The sequence below is a fragment of the Callospermophilus lateralis genome, unplaced genomic scaffold (genome assembly GCF_048772815.1).
Source record: "Callospermophilus lateralis isolate mCalLat2 unplaced genomic scaffold, mCalLat2.hap1 Scaffold_183, whole genome shotgun sequence".
Classification (NCBI taxonomy): domain Eukaryota; kingdom Metazoa; phylum Chordata; class Mammalia; order Rodentia; family Sciuridae; genus Callospermophilus; species Callospermophilus lateralis.
Window position 1 is genome coordinate 333,147 of NW_027512861.1, and position 19,413 is coordinate 352,559.

Genomic DNA, 19,413 nt, shown 5'->3' on the forward strand with positions numbered 1-19,413 from the left:
ATATTTTGCTAGCTTTTTTTTCACATATACCATAAAACTCACTATTTTAACGTGTACAGTGAAGTGGTCTTTAATGTATTCACAATGTGTTATAACCATCAATATTGTAATTCCTAAAAATTTCTCCCACTCCAAGAAGAAACTTCATACCTTGTATCAGTCATTCTAAATTTTTCCATATCCAGGAAACCACTCATCTGCTTTCTTTCTCTATGAATTTACCTTTCCTGGACATTTCATGTAAATGGAATCATATAACATGACCATTTACATCTGACTTCTTTTTATATAGCATAATCTTTTTGAAGTTTATTCATAACTGTAGCTAGCATATTATGTGAGTTTCATTCCTCTTTATTACTGAATAATAGTCTACTGAATATATGTACCACGTTTTGTTGATGGACATTTTGGTTTTATGACTTTTTGATTATTACAAATAATGCTGCTGTAAACATTTGTGTACATGTGCTTTGTGTGAACATTTATTTTTAGTTCTTTTGGATATATCCATTCAGGAGTTTGATGGAGCATACACTTCCTCTGTATTTAACTATATTAAACTTTTCCACAATGGCTGGCACCAATTTACATTCCCATCAGCAATGTATGGGGGTTCCAGTTTTTTCCGTACTCTCCCTACGCCTATTATATTCTTCATCTCTTTAAATTATATCCATCTGCATGGGTGCTAAGTAATTATTTTATGATTCTGATATGCATTTCCCTGATGTCTAATGATGCATAATATCTTTTCATGTGTTTATTGGCCATTTTTATAACTTGTTTAGAAATATGTCTAATCAAATACTGTGTCTAAAATTGGTCTCTTTTTTTTTCCTCTCTTTCTTCATAAGAGTAAGTCTTTGCCTTTTGCTGTCTCAGAAATAGCTTTGGATCTTCACAATTGAGCTTGGACTAGCATCATAAATTCATCCTGGAAAACTCACTCAAGGCCTACCTGCCATTTTTAGATATGATGATAACTGGGCAAGCAGTATTTTCTGTTTTTGATTGGTGGACGGCTTTTCTTTATTTTCCATTTAAAAATGTTTCAAAAGCATATTTTGATGGAGTTATTGTCATGACTGTAATTTGGATTTGAGCAAATCTCATTGGGAAATGAATTATGATAGAATGATAACGTATCTATGGTTGATATATTATTGGTGCTCACTGGAAGTGTTAAAGTAGAATCTGGACAACTAATAATTGGTTGTTTATAGAAGAAATTAGTGCATAGTAAAGAAAGTTGAATTATGTGCTTTTTGAGATTCTTTGCAGCTCTAAGATTCTGAAATTTGTCCCAGTGAAATGGTATAAAAAGTATCGTATTTCATCATTATTTTGTACAAACTTTTTTTTTTGTAAAAAGTTTGATTCTCAGGGTAATGTAGATTTGCCTTGAAAATGTGGAATTACTTCAATAACATAACAAAGTATTATGCACTTTATTGTTTTTAAGAGATTTAATTTGTTTTACTTTATTGAAGTTGAGATAGTTTGCTTTCAGTTCTAAAAAAAAGTTTTCTTCTTACAGATTAGCAAGACATCTACAAAAAGAGGCCCAAGCTCAACACAACAATTCTGAATTCACAGAAGAGCAAAAGCTACCATCAAATAATATCTAGATATATTCAATTCCAAATGAAATTGCTCTTGAGTCCATTAAGCAGAAAAATAAACAAAAAACTGTTATATTTAAGTAAAAAAAATCAGATTGATTATGCTTTGCCTAACATTAAGTGAACATTTGTACAGATATATAACTTATCACTTAATGAATTACTTTAGTTAACTATTTAGGCCTTATTTAACTCTAATGGAAGTCATCCACACTTTTAGTTGAAAAGCGTGGGTAACCCAAAGACTGGAGTTTGTTCCGAGTCACTTGGAAAAACAGAAGGATTGGGAATAAGTGCATTCCACCTCAATGCTTAACTCTGAATTTTCATAACTCTTTATGTATCACCTCTCGAAGCAAAACAGAAAACACACACAAAACCCCCCAAACCAAAAAACAAATGGAAAAAAAATTAGCTCAAGTCAAGAAGTTGGCATACAGATCTGTCAGCTAAATAAATATATAAGATTGCAAAATGTTTCAGTACTGTTCTTTCTTCCTTGAATTAAAATTTTTGTATATCAAGTTGATTCCCTGATAGAGATTATGTAAAAGGGGATACTTTAAAGTAACTTCATTCTAAAAGAAGAGAAGAAATGGGAGGAAACAACTCCCATTTTCTCCTGGCTCAGAGTAACTAGTTTTAAGTCAATTTTTAATCCTGTAGATAGTGAAAAATATGTGTTAGTCTTCTCCTCATCTCTTAAGAAAAGGCAGTGTGAAAATCCTGGTGACCTAATTCACTCTTATTAATACTTTTCTTTTTTTGCACAAGGGGAAATGGGAGTAATTTTTTGCATAACTTTTTAATTAAACCTAAGCAAGTTTTTAGTCCATAGGCCTGTGTTTATTAATTCTTAGTTACAGGAGTTTGGGGAGAAAAAGCCCCCAGAGGGTTAGCTGTATTTCTTGCCCAAATATATTTGTATTTTTAAAATATTTAAAATCTACTTCAAAAAAATTATGTTACTGCAATTTAAAAGGCTGTTTTTCTTTTTTCCTTAATAAGTGCTAATATCCACAATAGATTTAAGAGACTTAGGATCTTAGTCCTGGAAAATAATTATCACAAAGGAAATAGCTGATATGCTTAAGGAAAGGAACAAAGACTGTACACTATACCACTTCTATAAAATTTGTGAAGTCTGTCTAGGAGTTGTTTATGAAATGATCAGCCGGCATCATTGAATTAAGACTTAAAATATCTAAATCTTGATGAATAGAATCTTAGATATCCAGGTACATAAATTAATAGTTAATGAAGTATGTTATAAATATGAAGACAAAATAAAAAAATGTAAAAAAGTTTTAATGATCCCATATTTTAGTCACCTGTTTGCCTTCAGTTAGTTAGATTTCTCCAGCATTTGTTGCTCAGGCATAGAACCTGTGAGCCACATGGCCTGAGATTAAAGTCTTTTGACCTCCTAAAACATTCTAAAATTACAAAACAAACAGGTTAATATCAAAAAATGAACCTTGTTAAGTGATGAGTAAAAAAATAACTTATTCTTGATTTTTTTTTAGTATTCTGAGACTAGAGTTGGTGTTGATAATGCTATTGATTCTTTAATTTATCGCTGATAAATAATAATAATTGGCCTGCTGAGAACTTCTAACTGAAGGAGATTGGAATCCCGAAAGCAACCTAGGCAGCAAAGCCTCTGCCCTCCTCCTGCCCTCCTGTCCTTCACCCTTCTCTCCCAAAGCCTTCTCTCATAAAACCTAGAAAGCTCTCTCTCTCTCTCTCTCTCTCTCTCTCTCTCTCTCTCTCTCTCCTCTCTCTCTCTCTCTCTCCTCTACCCTCCCTGCTATTCCCTTCCTGTCCCCTTACCCTCCCTTACCCCCTCCCTTAAAAACCCTCATTTCAGACAGGACCTGCCTTAGGTCCAGAAGGAAAGAAGGCTATACAGAGAGGCCAAGAAGAATCCTACCAGACAGGGCTTGCTAGGATCCTGGCAGCCTTTTACCATTAGCTCACACCCCCTTTCCAGTCATTTCTACATGGCCATCCATTCTTCATGGAACATAAACATAAAAACAGGAGTTTTCCCTGGATCTGTAGGTCTTTATTTCTGAAGGCTTTTAGGTCAAATAAAGTTCTATTAAATAAATGTTATGATTTTTAAAATGTAAAGATATATACTAGTTCATAAATTAGAAGAAGCAATTTATATAGATAGACTCTTTCTGAAACTCATCTGAATTTTTATTGCAGTTCCTGGACCTTTTATACAGCTATAGAATTAAGATACTGTATTAGTGATAAGAGGATAAACAGTTCGGTAAGACAGAAAACTCAGAAAGTGATTGCCACATGATTTATGATTGAGGTGGGACTGCAGATCAGTGGTGGAAAATGTCAGTCTTTTTAATAAGTAGTGCTGAGACAATTGAGTATTTATGTGAAATTGAATGAAATTAAAGCTCCTACTATACACCATAGACAATAATTCTGTGTGACATATAGAATTAAGTGTGTGGGGCTGGGAATGTGGCTCAAGCATTAGCATGCTCGCCTGGCATGCGTGTGGCCCGGGTTCGATCCTCAGCGCCACATACAAAGATGTTGTGTCCGCCAAATACTAAAAAATAAATATTAAAACTCTCTCTCTCTCTCCCAATCTCTCACTCTCTCTCACTCTTTCTTAAAAAAAAAGAATTAAGTGTGAATGGCAAAACAATAAAATGCTTTCAAGATAATACCTTTATGATTTTGGAGTGGGGTAAGTTTTCTTAAATATAACATAAAAAACACTGATTGTAAAGGAAGATATTAAGAAATTTGATATTACTAGCAGTAAGTATTTATCATAATCAGAAGACACCATGGCAGACAAAAGTCATTCTTAATATTCAAAACTAATACTTGGTGTTAGAAATTAGCAACGGTTGCTATCTTTTGGAAGAGTGCATTGGATAGGGTGTGGGGAAGGACACTCTCAGGAGGCTGATCGTATCTTTCCTAGATCTGATGCTAGTTATACAGGTGTATTCACTTTGTGAAAGTTCAGCAAACTGTGCTAACAATTTGTACATTTTAAAATGTATATGCTCTACTTCAACAAAAAGTCTTTATAAAAGAAAACTAAGAAGCTATTTGTAAAACATTTGTCCAGCAAAATAATAGAGACCTCCTACAGCTCAATAAGATAGACATCTCAATAAAAAATCGAGCAAAATATTTGAACACACTTCAGAAAGAGGAAATCATTTATTTGATTTATTTGAAAAGGTGCTCAACCTTATTAATCTTCAGAGGAATGCAAATTAAAATGATTGATCTCTTTATACCAAAATTGGCTAACATGAAGAATCTGAGAAAACAGTACCTAATGAGGAAGTGGAGCAATGAGAACACTACTGCACTTGGGCTAGGAATAAAAATTGGCACAACCACCTTGGGAAATGGATTGTCATTACATAGTAGGTATGAAGGTTGCTGCAGTCTCTGGCTGGGCACAAAATCACGAGCCACCACACAGCTTGTAGATTCAAACAGCAATTCTTTATTTCCGAACTCACACCGGCCGTCTACAAACACGTTCTGGGGGAATCCAGGTTCTCTGCCCAAATCCACCACTCCACTGGGCTTCGGTCTCCCAAATATACTGTCTGACCCTAAGAACTCAAGAGGAACTCAGGCAGCAGGATATGCCTTATTCTAAAGGGGGAACACTCTAATCTCCTATTATGCTAAACCGGGGACACCCTAAACACGGATCCACCCTGGTCCTTGAGCAAGGTCACCTTTCAGGACTCCTTCCACTAGACAGCATGGGAGTAGCTGGCAAGGAAATTGTCATACCTACTTGGCTGATGGCTCCCAGCAGAGGTAACATGCCAGGTGACTTAGTGATTCCTCTGTTTCAGAAATGGGTGCTTATGGGCACCAGAAGATGTTCAGAAGAGTATTTATAATAGCCTTGTTAACTATATCCAAACACTTGGAGTAAAACAAATATCTATCAACACAAGAATTTGTACATAAACTGTAGCATATTTATACAGCCATGTACTACATAATAGAATGAACTTTTCTGCAGAAAAATTCATATATGATATACATACATGTGAATATGTATGTATATAAATATCAATGTATACATATTCACATTTTTCATAAAATTTCAGAGGTGTTTCTTAGCTCTCTGAAGTTCATCCCAGATGTCCAGGTACAAGCCCCTCTTCTAAAAGTACCCTCATTTGTCAATCAAAGAAGATGCATAAAAAAGGTATTATGTATATATTTAATGATATCAGCCTGAGCCCATTTAGGTTTGTTAATGCAACAGTGGAATGCAGCCTCCAGGCCTTCCCATTCTTGCATTTGTCTGTATTGTCTTCATATTTGTTTAAATTAGAAAGTAATACATTTTTAACAGCATTGTTGAGGTATAATTTGTATATCATAACATTTCCCTTCTGTAAGAATAAAATTCATTGATTTTTGACACCTCTATAGAGTTTTGCATCTGTCACCACTATACAAGTTTAGAACATTCCCATCACCTCCCAAAATTTCCTCAAGCCACATTTGCCATCAATCAAATGTGTATTTTCAAATATAGTGTGTTGATTGCTTCATGTATTTCAAATAACTCATCATTAAAAATAGCATAACACATTGATGAATAGAAACTTGAAAAACATCAACCAAAATCTTTTGTTAAATGTATTTTGAGGTTCTGTATACATACTTGATTAAAATCAGCTTATTTGCATCTGTTCTCTACTGGTAGTTTCAAAAAAGGGAACATATTGAACAGTTGATTTCTTCCTTCATATGTTCTTGGTGGGTGAATGTTGTCATGTTGTTCTGGGTGGGTTTTAGTTTTAAAAATTTTACTTGGTTTTGGGGAAAATGTTCAGTTATACAAATGGCCCTTTTATATGGCAGTCTGTATATTACTACTTTCTTAGAATAAATCATACAAAATAGAATGAAGAATAGAAGTTAGACTATATAGTTAAATTAAAACATAAATATCAAATTGTAAATTATTCTTTATTAGGAGTAACTAAAGGAAAGAATGTATTGATCAACTCTGATATTAAATGTCTCAGACTTTAGAACAGAATAACAAGTATTTTAAAAGCTTTTCTTGTCTTTGTTCTACCACTTCATATTAAGATGCTGAGTATAATATAGAAGTACATATGGAATATAAATATTATGTGAGCATATTATACTATTATGTATAATTGGGCTTCCTCAAGTGATGTTTTTAACAAACTTTTATTATACATACTATACACTATTATTATAGAAATTATTATTTCTGCTTAAAGGTGATTGTATGGTTGGGAAATGCAGATATATTATGTGTAAAATTAAATATTTTTCTAAAAAAGTATAAATCAGATGTTCATGAATTTTGGACATAAAAATACATAATGCCTAGCTAGTTCTTAAGAGGTAGGCTATATCTTCTGTTTGTCAAAGTATTTACTCTGAAATATTGGTGGAGCTATCTTTTATTGAGGTTTCTCTGTTGCCAGGTACTTTATTACCAAGGTTGCCATCAGAACCAGGAATGACATTACTCACTATCAGGATGGAGAAAATTGGTCTGAAAGACCCTGGACAGTGCATTGATCCCTATATTACAGTTAGTGTAAAGGGTAAATAACTGGCAAATTGCATTATGTTTTTTCTCATATGGGACAAAGTTTTTGACAGGGGATGGTCTTGTATATGTGACAACTTACTTTAATGCATTCTATAATGAGGCAAAATCCTAGAAGAGATCATAACAGAACATAGTTCTGAAAGACTTACAAAATATATTTCCTACTTGCTTTTGAGTTTGTATAGATTTTTGCTCTTCAGATTCCAGCTAACGTGCGGACTAAACATACACATTGTCCTTAACAGCAGCTACAGCCTTCAGGATGTAGATTAACAATAGCACTCCTCACCTTCCATGGGTGTGTAGTTTTCTACACAAAGCCCCATGTCCTGTTTTCCCATCTCTCCTGCTTCAGCCCCTCTTCTTCCTGTGCTACTGAGGTATCTACATAGGTGAGTCCTACAGAGGCAGATGAAAATCAGGGGACAGGGAAGTAGGGTGCGTCCATAACATCCATGCCCTGAGAGCAATCCCGTGGGATGAAGATGTGATTAAGGAATAAATGATACCATTTTACAGAAATAACTATAGTTAGTACAAATGGCTTATTTTAATCTGTAGTTTTGCACCAAAGGAACAGATCGGTGCTGAAATTAAATGGAGGAACTTTTATCAATTGCAGAAATAAAGTCAGATCCATGGGTTCATTAGTGCTAATTAAAAGAAAAATATGACCACAAAGAAAAAGATTTATTTAAAGAACCTAATCCACAGCACTAATACTGGTACACTTTTAAATTCCGATGTTACTAGTTATCAAATATATAGTATACTGGAAAATATTTACATTGTTTGATAGACCATTTGTAAAACTGCATACTCATTCAGAAAGTATACTTAAAACACAAAAATATTTAATGATGTTGTAAATGTTAAGTTACCTTTGCATATGTTAAACTGAAATATTTTTATGTAAATATTTTTTAATTATTAAATGTACTAAAATGTTTTTGAGCTTTTTGAGACACATAAATGAATAACACATAAACACTGAGGAGTTATTAAATGAGTCCATGTTGAATTTGATTAAACTGAGATTTTAAAACCCAGAAAATTAAAACTATATATAATGTACCATCTGGTTGTTGTAAATTCAGGGTATGTTGTAAACAGTATAACCAGAATTTAGATAATATATATGAAAAATTATTCATTAACCAAAGGGTTTTTGTTGGCTGTTCTCATCCATTTTTGGTTCTTAACAGGGAAATTATGATAAGGTTAGGTTTAAAGGCTTTTCTAAATAAGCCATATACTTGATCAAAGTTAGAAATTGGTGGCAGAGCTCCATTGTGGCAAATTATATACTCCAGATTTTTTTGCATAGAAAAATATAGTGGACTATTCCCTAAGGAAAACATGTTTGTTCTTTTTACCACTTCACTATGAAGATCAAGTTTTGTCCACTTGGCCATGTAAAGGCTTCCTTGTCCCCTTCATGAGGTCTCCTATCCAGTCTATATTCATTTCTCTCCACATACCCCATGAACTTCAACAACTCTCACATACTTGCTCACACCAAATAGGAATCTCTTAGCCTGAGAATCTCCTCTCAGCTCTTTCCATGCCTCTTTAGGAACTGTAACCTTTGCAGTTTCTAGATTTTCTGTCTGTATATGTGAATGCTCATAAGCAGAAACTTATTTGTTTCTCCAGATCTGAATGGCATAGATTTAACTCCTGTGCAAGATACTCCTGTGGCTTCAAGAAAAGAAGATACATATGTTCATTTTAATGTGGACATTGAGCTCCAGAAGCATATTGAAAAATTAACCAAAGGTTTGTAATTATCAGTTACTGACTTCTTAAGGACTTCTTAAGGACAGTACTTATCTGGGTTTGTGTTGATAGTGTACTTAAAACAAGATCTTATGTCACATAGTTATGAATATTGACTTAAAGAAAGTCAAATCAACATTTTTTTTAATTATGAGAATTAGCAGTTGCATTATCTAGTTGTGTAATAATGTGGTTAAATATTATTTGACAGGGAAGTATTTCTCATAATACAGAGTTAAGGAAGCAGGTTCTCTAATAATTACCTTAAGTCCTTTTAGGAACCCAATGATTACTTTCTAACAGTTAAGGAATTATTTTTTTTCTTTCAACAAGATGCTTTGGGTAAAAAGATACTATAACTGGCAGTTAGTTTGTAAGAATATGGAAAGGACAATCTGGGCATGGTGGTTTCAGGAGGGAGAGAAATAAAATATCAAAGGAACTCTTTTAAATTTCTATTCTAATATAGGTGCTTATTGAAACCATTTTTATAGGTACTGCTGATACTTAAGTAACTTCTGTTTTTCTTGTGGTATTTAATATTTTATATTCTTTGGTAGTTTATGATTCTACCTGTGTACATAACTTACATTCTTGCTATACAATTTTGTTGTACTTTGTAGAATTAAATGATATGGAGAAATGTCACTCAGACATGGTAGATGAGCTTGGAGTGACAGCCACAGTGAGTTATCAACAGTTGTGTCATCAGACTGTTTGACACATGTTACTTTGTAAAATCATAGGCTTCTGGTGACACATAAGAAATGTGTGGTCTCTGGCTTATGTGGTTTGTTTTAATTCCTTAGGTGCAGCTATCTTCTTTGAATTCAAACACTACAAGCCTAAAAAAAGGTTTACCAGCACCAAGTGTTTTGCTTTCATGGAGATGGATGAGATTAAACCTGGGCCAATTGTAATAGAACTGTAAGTGATATACATATAGGATTCATACTGTACTAATGGTTACTAGTTCATGTTTCTTCTTAGTCCCTCTTATCTAGAATGTAACATTGGAGTAAATCAATCATCAAAGTATTTTAAACAATCATCTTTCTATTGTGGTTACAGATACAAGAAACCCACTGACTTTAAAAGAAAGAAATTGCAGTTATTGACCAAGAAACCACTTTATCTTCATCTACATCAAACTTTGCACAAGGAATGATTCTGACATGAGTAATGTGGAATTTCTGTGAATTTTACCACTCAGTACAAACCATCATAGCTCTGGGTAGCATATTCATCCTTCAGGAGGCAGGAAGTGAGCCGTACCTATAGGCCAGTGAGTCCATTGCAAAGCTGTACCACAGAACTAAAGTCCAGCACCTCATTGTTATGACTCCTTTGGATACAAGGTTTATTGTAGATTTTGAAACATGTTTTTACTTTTCTATTAATTGTGCAATTAATAGTCTTTTTCCTAATTTACCACTGTTCCTACCCTGCTTCCTGGAACAATACTGCTGTGGTACGTATGCTCATCTTCAAACTTTAAAATACAGCAATAAGAATGTGCTAGAGTTTACACATTTGCTCACTTTTGCTCCAATATGGTCTTTTGATTTGAATTAACTTCAAACTTTTGAATTGAAGTGGGTAGAATAGTACCAGATTGCTTTGAAAGGAAATTGGATCACTTATGGTCTGTCTTATAGGCTGTTCCTTAGAGCTGGCCTAAATTCACCCTCATCTGATAGTTCTACTTAGAAATAGTGTGCCTTGACCAGATCAATATCTTATATGGGAGTGCCCCCCAGATTGTAGCTGTGATTTTTTTCCAGATGACCAGATTGTTTTTCTGAAAGTGAGCATATTTTTAGTCATGTTGATTAGTTGTTCTACATCACATTGCTATTGTTTCTAGGGTTAACATTAATGATTCTAGGGTTAACATTAAAACCATCTCTCTCAGAATAATTACAAATTTTTGGGTGGGTTTAAATCATGTCATCTAAAAATAATTGAGTCAGATGCTAATGAGATACTGCAGGAACAACTGCTGTTTTTCTGACAACTGACTGTGAAACCTTAAAACCTGCATACCTTGTCTTTATAAAGTGATGAGTATGCAAAATCTGGAAAGATATTCTATTTTTTAATATAAGTAGATACAACTGCCATTTATTTCCTATTTAGATATATTGACATTCATATGAAAATATGCAGGTCATTAGCCTATTATAATTTCACCATTTACATTACTTTTAACTTAATGATGAGACATAAATAAAACTTTCATAGTACATAAGGTGGATATTTGATACACAGAACATAAAGATTTGTGAGGAGCTTTTTTGTGGGTTACATGTAGAACCCATGTATTTTAATATTCACTATTTTAAATTAACAATGCATGAAGGGAATGCAATACTTGGCCTATTTTTAAACTAGTGTAAACCCTAATCATACCATCTGTTTGCTTTTTAAAATGAATAACAGTAATTTTAGCCCTTGCACTTCAAGAGATCTAGTCTTTAATTTTTCAGTTGTCTGTTAGGTCAATTTTGTTTACTAGATGAATGTTAATAAAACGATATGAGCCTGAAAGAATTCTCAACCAAATTTAGTCTTTTCTTTCATCTGGATTGGGTTAATTTCACAAGTGCAAAAATAGTTCAGTCTACAGTAGTTCTAGGAAATGAAGAATTTGCCTTAATAAAATGTTCACTCAACTGAAACTCTGAGTAGTCAAAATTTCCAGACTGTAAACTGCTCAAGAGAAGGGCCTCATCTTCTCCATGTCATGTAAACTTTCCAAGGTGCTTGGCAGCACTCTGTACCCTGTGGAGTACTCAGTACCTTTTTGTTTGATGTTACTGATGTTGAAGTTGCTCCCTTAAAATCTACTATTAAAATGTAGCAAAACTGATACATTGTTCTTTCTGTTTTTTCATAGACTATAAAACATGTATATCAAAGTGATAATTAAAAAAAAACAAACCTTTTTTTTGGGGTTGTAGATGGACACAGTACCTTTATATTTATATGTGGTGCTGAGGATCAAACCCAGTGCCTCACACGCAACCCCAGCCCCTCAAAGTGATAATTTATATAAAGAAACATTTAGCATCCTTCACATAAGAATGCTTTTTTTTAACCTCTATTTATTTATGTGATGCTGAGGATTAAACCCAGGGCCTTGCCTGTGCTAGGCAAGTACTCTACCACTGAGCCACAATCCCAGCTGCCACCAAAGAATGGGGTTATATGAAAAAAAAGAGGATGCTTTGTATGAATGTCTTTCATCAGCATTAAACAAACTTAAATTGAACATTGTCATTAGCTTAGCTTTAATTCAGACCTGAATGACCAAACCTCCCCTGCCAAAAAAGGTGGTTTTATCTTGAAGCAATTAACACAAAACAATCTGTATCTCACAAATTAGTTGTTTAAATTTACTTTCTAGTGTGGGAGGGGATGAGTCACTGGACAATAATTACAACTATAGCAGTAATACTTTCAGGTTGAAACACTACTGCTTCACAAATGAAATGATTTTAGTAACTAAACTCAAACACAATTTGCTGGAGAGGACTTCTAAAACTTTTGAGATACAAAAGTATAATTGAATCAAGGGACAGTATTCTCTCACAACCGGTATATGGGCAGCTACCTTGGGCTTTGCTACAGAAGTGGTACAATCAGATGGATGTAAGGAGAGGAAATTATGGGTGGGCTCAGAACTGCTCAGATAAACTACATAGAACGCATTATAGCTTACTAATAGAATAAATACAAAAAAGGCTTTAGAGGGAAAACTACTATTGCTTTGAATAAAAAAATAAATCTGCCTTTCCTTGAAAATCTATCTTCCTAGCTGACATCACCTTTATTTAAATGCTATTTTAAAATTAGAAGTTATAGTAACTTCAGCATTGCCATGTGTCCTGTAGAGGTTGAAAGATACATTCAAAATTGGTGTTTGTGACTTAAATTTTATTTTACATGGCTAAAAATGGCATAAGGTATTATATGGTTTTTCTCTTACACACAGCTGCTGCTTCTGATATTAAATGGAAGCTATGTAGATTGAATTCTTCCTAACGAACTCAAATTCTTTTTGATTCTGAGTCATCTTCAGTAGTTTAGAGATTTTGTTTCACAGAGATTTTGTTTCACACTGAAGCTTTTGCCCCTATTTTGAGAATACTTAGGGGACATAAAAAGAACAATGATATGTTCTAGGTTCCAACAATCCTATTACTTTCTAGAACTTTAAAGAATGGAAGAATATGGTCTAGCAGTAAACAAAAGTACCAGGCTTTTATAATTTTATTTAAATCTTAAACCTCTTAAAATGTACTGTTAAAATTGCTGTAATTAAAATTACAGCTCTGGAGAGCTAGTTCTTAGGAACATTGTTTTAAAGACAGTAGTTACAGATTCAGGACTTGCTTTAATTGATTTTTAAATAAAATATATTTGAGTATCAGTAAAAAAAAGAATTTAATTCAGCCCATAGTTGCTGATTAAGGACATTATAAGCCTTAGGGTTTCATTCATTCTTAGAGGATTATACTAATTTTTTTATCATATTCCTTGAAAATCAGTGGCAAGGTATGGGAAAGAGAAGAGTGTGTGTGCACATTTTTTTAAAAAGAAATTTCCTTATTTTTTATAGACACAACATACCACCCTATGTTTTACTGTTTTAATGCAATAATGGCAAAAGCAGTAGAACTTCAGGTCAAACAACTCTTGCTACTAATGTAAACTCATTCTCAGAAAACCATTCTCACATGGACAGTGGTTAGAAAAAAGTACATGAATGTGCTACAAAAATAGAGCCACAAGACTTCTCACAAGTAAAAGAAATTCCTCTGTATAAGTCCACAGTTGACCAAGGTCCAGCCTCCTTAACAGTGAGCAACAGGAAATATGCTGCCAAGTCACCATCTTCAGTTCTGAGAGTGAGTTTACATGCTTCCCCAATGGCACAAAGTCTCATGACGATCCAATGAATCAACAGACACTTGGGAAATATTAATAAACAATTTTTTATGAACTATTACAACAAAGAACTTCAGCAAGAAGGAAAATGAAGTTTATGATCTTTGAGTAAACATTTTTAGCGTAACAGTCTCTGCGACCAGATATTTAAAGAGAAAAATCAAGCTTATAAAACACCATTTCTCTGTTATCAACTGGAATACACTAAAAATAGGATACTGGAAATACATGTTCTTAAAGCATTTCCACAGGAAATGTCCATAATTATGACATTCTAAACCATTTAGCAATTGTATATGCTACATTAACTAAAACAAAGGTATTCCTTATTGCACATTTTAAAGTTGGAAGGATACTCTAGTTTAAGTGGGGGATATTTAGGGGGAAAATATTTTGGCTCCAAATGTATACTGTGCCAAGGCAGCTTCATTCTAAAAACATAAACCATTTAAAATAAACTTTTATATTTTAAAGCCAATAATCCTTCAACACAATGAATAGTTCATAGTCCACTTTCTGACTAAGTGTCAGAGGTTAATTTTATGGGCCCTGTTTAAAGGCCTGTGAACAGCCCTCACTACTCTGAGAAACGGGTGTAGGTGGAGGTTCATCTTTAAAACCTGAAGACATTAAGTCTTTTGCAGCAGGTGGTGGCCCATAGTCTTGGGGACCATGAGTTGGAGGTGGTAATGGGGCACCAGGAATGAAGTACCCTCTTGGGCCAAATGAGCCTAAAGGTCTAAATGGTGCAGGTCCTGGAAAAAAATCACGAGGGTCAAAAGGCAAATCCCATTGTCCAGGTGGAACACCTGGTGCATATTCTCTGAAGCCTATTGGTGGACGGATACTAGGACCTGGAAAATAAAAAGGAAGTTATGTAAATACCCAGAAATTTCTGAACTTGGGTGATTTCAAGTATGTTAATATAGTCTTTAATTTCTCCCAAGCCTAGAACATCAACTGGTGAACATCCTGACTTGCCAGATGAGGCAAACTGAAATGGAACAAGTTTAGGTTATAGCCTGGCCAACCAGCCATGAAGCAACATATTAAGGATTTAAACATGGCTCTACCTAGCTCCAGGCTTATCTTTTATCTTTCCCTACTATATAATTGCAGAATTATTTCTATCTCACAAGAGCTCCATTTATATTTGGAAGTACTATATTACCATGACAAGATGATAGATTATGAAATAAGAACTTTACTATATCAAAGAAATTTTGATAAAAGGAAATCCCACTATTTATTACTGTATCCATTAAAAATTCATGAAGTATTTCAGCATGGACTTTACACATGCCATCAGAATCAAGGTGCATGCCCTCCTGGAAAAGGCCTTCCACAGCCACCTAATTAAATCAGCAACATTTATTAGGTCACTGTTAAATCCTCCTCTTTAACACTTCCCTCTGACTTTTCTCAAGGTAAGGAGGGTTTGACTTTTCCTTTTCTATATTCTATAACCTACTGCCTATGCTTCCATTATGGGTGATTACAAACTTTATGTTATAGGATTTTCATATCTGTGACAAAATTTTAAGTTATGGCATGTGTCTCATCCACCTTTTCATCTATTGCAGTGCATATCAACATATTTTCAACAAACATCTACAGAAGTAATATTTCTGGCTTTTCTCCATATAGCCCCTTATCCTTGTCTATGAGATAGCTATTGCCTATCTCAGTATAAGATTATGTAGTGTCCCATATGTCCCAAAAAACTGGAGGAAAAGTTAAAATGTACTCAGCTGTATCCTTTCATTGTTAAGACCTGAGATAGCAACCAACTGTTTTAGCAAGCAATAGAAATGAAAGATGAATGTGATTTATAAGTCAATCACTACTGTTCAGATCATCATACCAAATGGTGGAGGAATTGGCCGAGGCCCAAAAGGCTCACCAAGCTGAGATGGCGGTCCATACCAAAAGGGAGGTGGTGGAGGCCGTCGCATCGGGGGTTCCATAGGGGGGCCCATGAAGGGTACCCCTGAGAAAGGAGGGGGCCCTTTCATAGCCATATTAACCTGCAATTTAAGATTTTAAAGAAGTTAAAAGTTTTAAAATTCCTATATATTAAGACAAAGTACCAACACCGATAAAAGCTAAAACCAAAAGAGGCACCTGTCCAGAGAACACCATCAGTGCAACAAAACTCTACCCACCCCTCCTGTGTATTCCCACTGAGAGCTTACAGAAGTTAGAAGGATTCCACAAGAGGGAGCGGTTTGTTAGTGATTATATCTGCTCAGGAAAGGGAAAGGCAAGAGGACTGGCAGAGGTTATTAACAGAGGTGATTTCTGACCAGTATGTCATGCTGTATTCACTACAACCTATTTCAAAGGGAGTCCCCCTCCTCCCCATCACTTCCCTTTCATCACAATAGCTCATTACTTCCATATTAAGAATGAACAGAATAAAATGAAAAATACATTCTTTACCCATGTAATAATAGCTACTATTCAGAGTATCTTCAGTAAGTCTTTCATAATTATTCAACCTCTGAGATCTTTAAGTAGACTGTCTTGTTTTAAATAAGAGGGAACAAAAGCAAATGGATTATGATAATTTGTTGAAGGCCACACTGCATATTAAAGGGTCTCAATCCCAGGTTTGCCTCCAAGCCATGCTTTTCCCACCTCTACTCCTCTCTAACAACGGGTCTTTGCTCTCTTTTAAATCTTCTACTACAAAGGGGTTTGGGGGTCTTATCTAAGCTGCCCTTAGATTGCTCCAGAGATGTATATTCCTGGAATATGTATACACTGGAACTTGAGAAGTATTTTCCAACACAATGCTATATACACAAATTAGGAAGACAAGGCTTTAATATTTACTTTCATTTACTGTACACCATTTGAGATATTGATTTATCATTTCCTATGAGTAGTGAGTTTGAAACTAAACAATTAAAAATTTATTTTATTATAGAGCTGCAGAAGACCTACCAGATATAATAGCAACACAGTTACAAGAAAATGCACTTATGTGAACAAATGAGACCATTGCTTGGGACTGGCTCAAGAGGTCATTTCAGATTATCATTGTTGCACTGAAACAGTATTTCACTTTCAGAAAATCTGATACCAATCTAATTCAAATCACTCAAAATAGGGTTTGCACAAATGGAGGAATTCTTAAATAGCATTCTTCCAAACAAAAATAAAAATGATGAATTATATAATTTATAATGAATTTACTTTGCCTTAGAACATTCAACACAAAACACCATATAAAGTTAGAGTGATAACTTTTCACATTCTGTAGTTCATTATAGTTGTACACACTTAAGCCACATTTCCAAGGAGAAAAGTAAGCTCAATATTGCATGCAGATTAAAGCAAACAAGATCAGTGTCATGCTCTGAATATCCTTCCCAGAAATGCACAGAATAAAACCCAATTCAGTTCTCAACCTCTAAATACTTACACCAACTGGATGCTCAGTTAAAGAAGTAATGGTAGAAACTGAGGGGGTCTCAGGTTCTTGGGGAACAGTTTGCTTTTTAAAAAACAAATGGGATGGTACAAATAGAACACAAAGAAGGATAAAGCAAAGAGCAAGTACTGTAGGAAAGCAACATGTTCCTGCACGACCACATGATTCACAGTAACTACAGAACTTACCTTGCCCTCATCCGTCACCTTAGCTGGAGAAGAACTTTTGGAGCTGCTGTTCATGTGAGCTGGACCACATCCTGGGTCTGTTAGAGATCAAAGAATGGATTCAGACTTATTCTAACATGAAGATAATAAAAATCCTGCATCCACAATTACAGATTCTTTGAAATTACTTGGTCTCTTTACCAGAGGCAACGGGTTTCCCAGATGCCTCAGAAGACCATTGAGTATGAGGTAAAGGTCCATTCATTGACCCTTGGGAAAAAAGATCAGAGCCCTTGTATGTATTTTTCAGAAGAAATAAACCACTGGTGGACAGGTCAGGGTTCAACAATAACTAGAAAGCAACATTAAAATGGGTTGCTCAGGGGTTGGGGTTGTAGCTCAGTTGCAGAGTGTTTGCCTAGCATGTGTGAGGCACTGGGTTTGATTCTCAGCACCACACCATCTACAATTAAAAATATTTAAAAAAAAAATGGGTTGCCCAATACATAAATCACAATTTATGAAGAGACTTAAGTAAAATAAAGAACTGCCTTGGGTTGATAGAACAGCAAATTAATACGTACTGGTCCTAAACTTTAAGCTACAGACTTGAAGTATGTATAAGTTGGCTTTTCTTTAGTCTGTATAACCTGACTTCCAATCTTACCAAGACTACAGTCCTATTTAGAATTGGAAATAAGACTCAGTATTTCATATTGGAAATATGTATGCTACATAAAGTTTAAGGCTACTTTTATAATATGTGGAAAAGGAACACCATAGAGATTTAATTTAAAGATAAAGGTTTACACTTCACAGTGTAAAATTTAAAAGAAAAAAACAATACAGGGACCTCCAGGAAAAAAAATGTTTTCTATTCTAGAACAGATTATACAGAAAACATTCACTAAGATAAAGTAAGAAATTATCTTCTATATATTGTACAGGCCCAAATTCTATGTTTTCATTAGAATATTCAAAAGGGAAAAAAAACCAAAACCTTGAAGCAGTTTACTATAAAGCAACATGTGAATGCTCACCAAATCCATTTCTAGGCATATCTCTTTGATTAAGAGTAGCAGAAGGAGGTCTCCCAGCTGGCTCTGCTGTCAGTGAAGGGGAACAGTCTCCACCACTCACGGGGGATGGACCAAAAGAGCCATTATGGCTCAGTGGACCTAAAGACAACAATGCCGTGTTACTACTTTAAGGCAGCCTTCTCCCTGACACCAACCCCCACACCTCCCGCTTTAGCAAATCATTCAGATTATTTCATAACCATTACACACAGAAATAAAAAGTAATTTACATACATTCTGCACCAAGAAATAAAATAGCTCCTTTTACAAAGTGCCCCCTACCTCTCCGAGGAGGATTTTGTAAATTTGGTCTCCCCGGCATTGGTTTTACAATCACAGGTTCATCTTGCCGCATTGCCATCTTTTGGGTCATTTCCAGTAGTCTTGAATATTGAGAAAGAATGGGCTGAATTATGAAACAGCAATCATAGATAATATCTAGCATAACCTTAAAACACTATAAAACATACAGTAAGATACCAAAAATCACATACTTCTGTCTCAAATTAGCAGCTTCCCTTTTCTCTTCAGCTATAGCTCTTTCTGCAGAACGAGCTTTGAGCTATTAAAGAGAAAATATTCAAATTCAGTTGCGGTAGGCTATGCAAAAAATAAAGAAAAGGGGAAAAAAATCTTACCCAATTATCATGAGCTTTGTTCTCATGCATAGCAATCTGAAAAAGACAACACATTAAAAAAATGTTTTTAGGGATTCATTATTATAGCCTATAATTGTCTG

The 19,413-nt window shown here is 34.5% G+C and overlaps 1 protein-coding gene and 1 pseudogene across 1 annotated transcript in view; one reads left to right on the plus strand and one right to left on the minus strand.

The window, feature by feature from the left end:
• The window catches only part of LOC143387996 (axin interactor, dorsalization-associated protein-like), a 162,292-nt pseudogene extending 152,064 nt beyond the window's left edge, over window positions 1–10,228 (plus strand).
• A 3,618-nt stretch (window positions 10,229–13,846) lies between these two features.
• LOC143387995 (transport and Golgi organization protein 1 homolog) overlaps window positions 13,847–19,413 on the minus strand; it is a 40,229-nt gene continuing 34,662 nt past the window's right edge. The window contains exons 21-29 of the mRNA XM_077108177.1: window positions 19,313–19,348; window positions 19,169–19,236; window positions 18,957–19,057; window positions 18,636–18,773; window positions 17,797–17,865; window positions 17,617–17,693; window positions 17,420–17,491; window positions 15,854–16,016; window positions 13,847–14,843 (exon numbers count right to left, since the gene is read on the minus strand). Of these exons, the coding sequence (XP_076964292.1) occupies window positions 14,530–14,843; window positions 15,854–16,016; window positions 17,420–17,491; window positions 17,617–17,693; window positions 17,797–17,865; window positions 18,636–18,773; window positions 18,957–19,057; window positions 19,169–19,236; window positions 19,313–19,348 (1,038 nt within the window). The 3' untranslated portion in view covers window positions 13,847–14,529. The remainder of the gene's footprint in view (window positions 14,844–15,853; window positions 16,017–17,419; window positions 17,492–17,616; window positions 17,694–17,796; window positions 17,866–18,635; window positions 18,774–18,956; window positions 19,058–19,168; window positions 19,237–19,312; window positions 19,349–19,413) is intronic.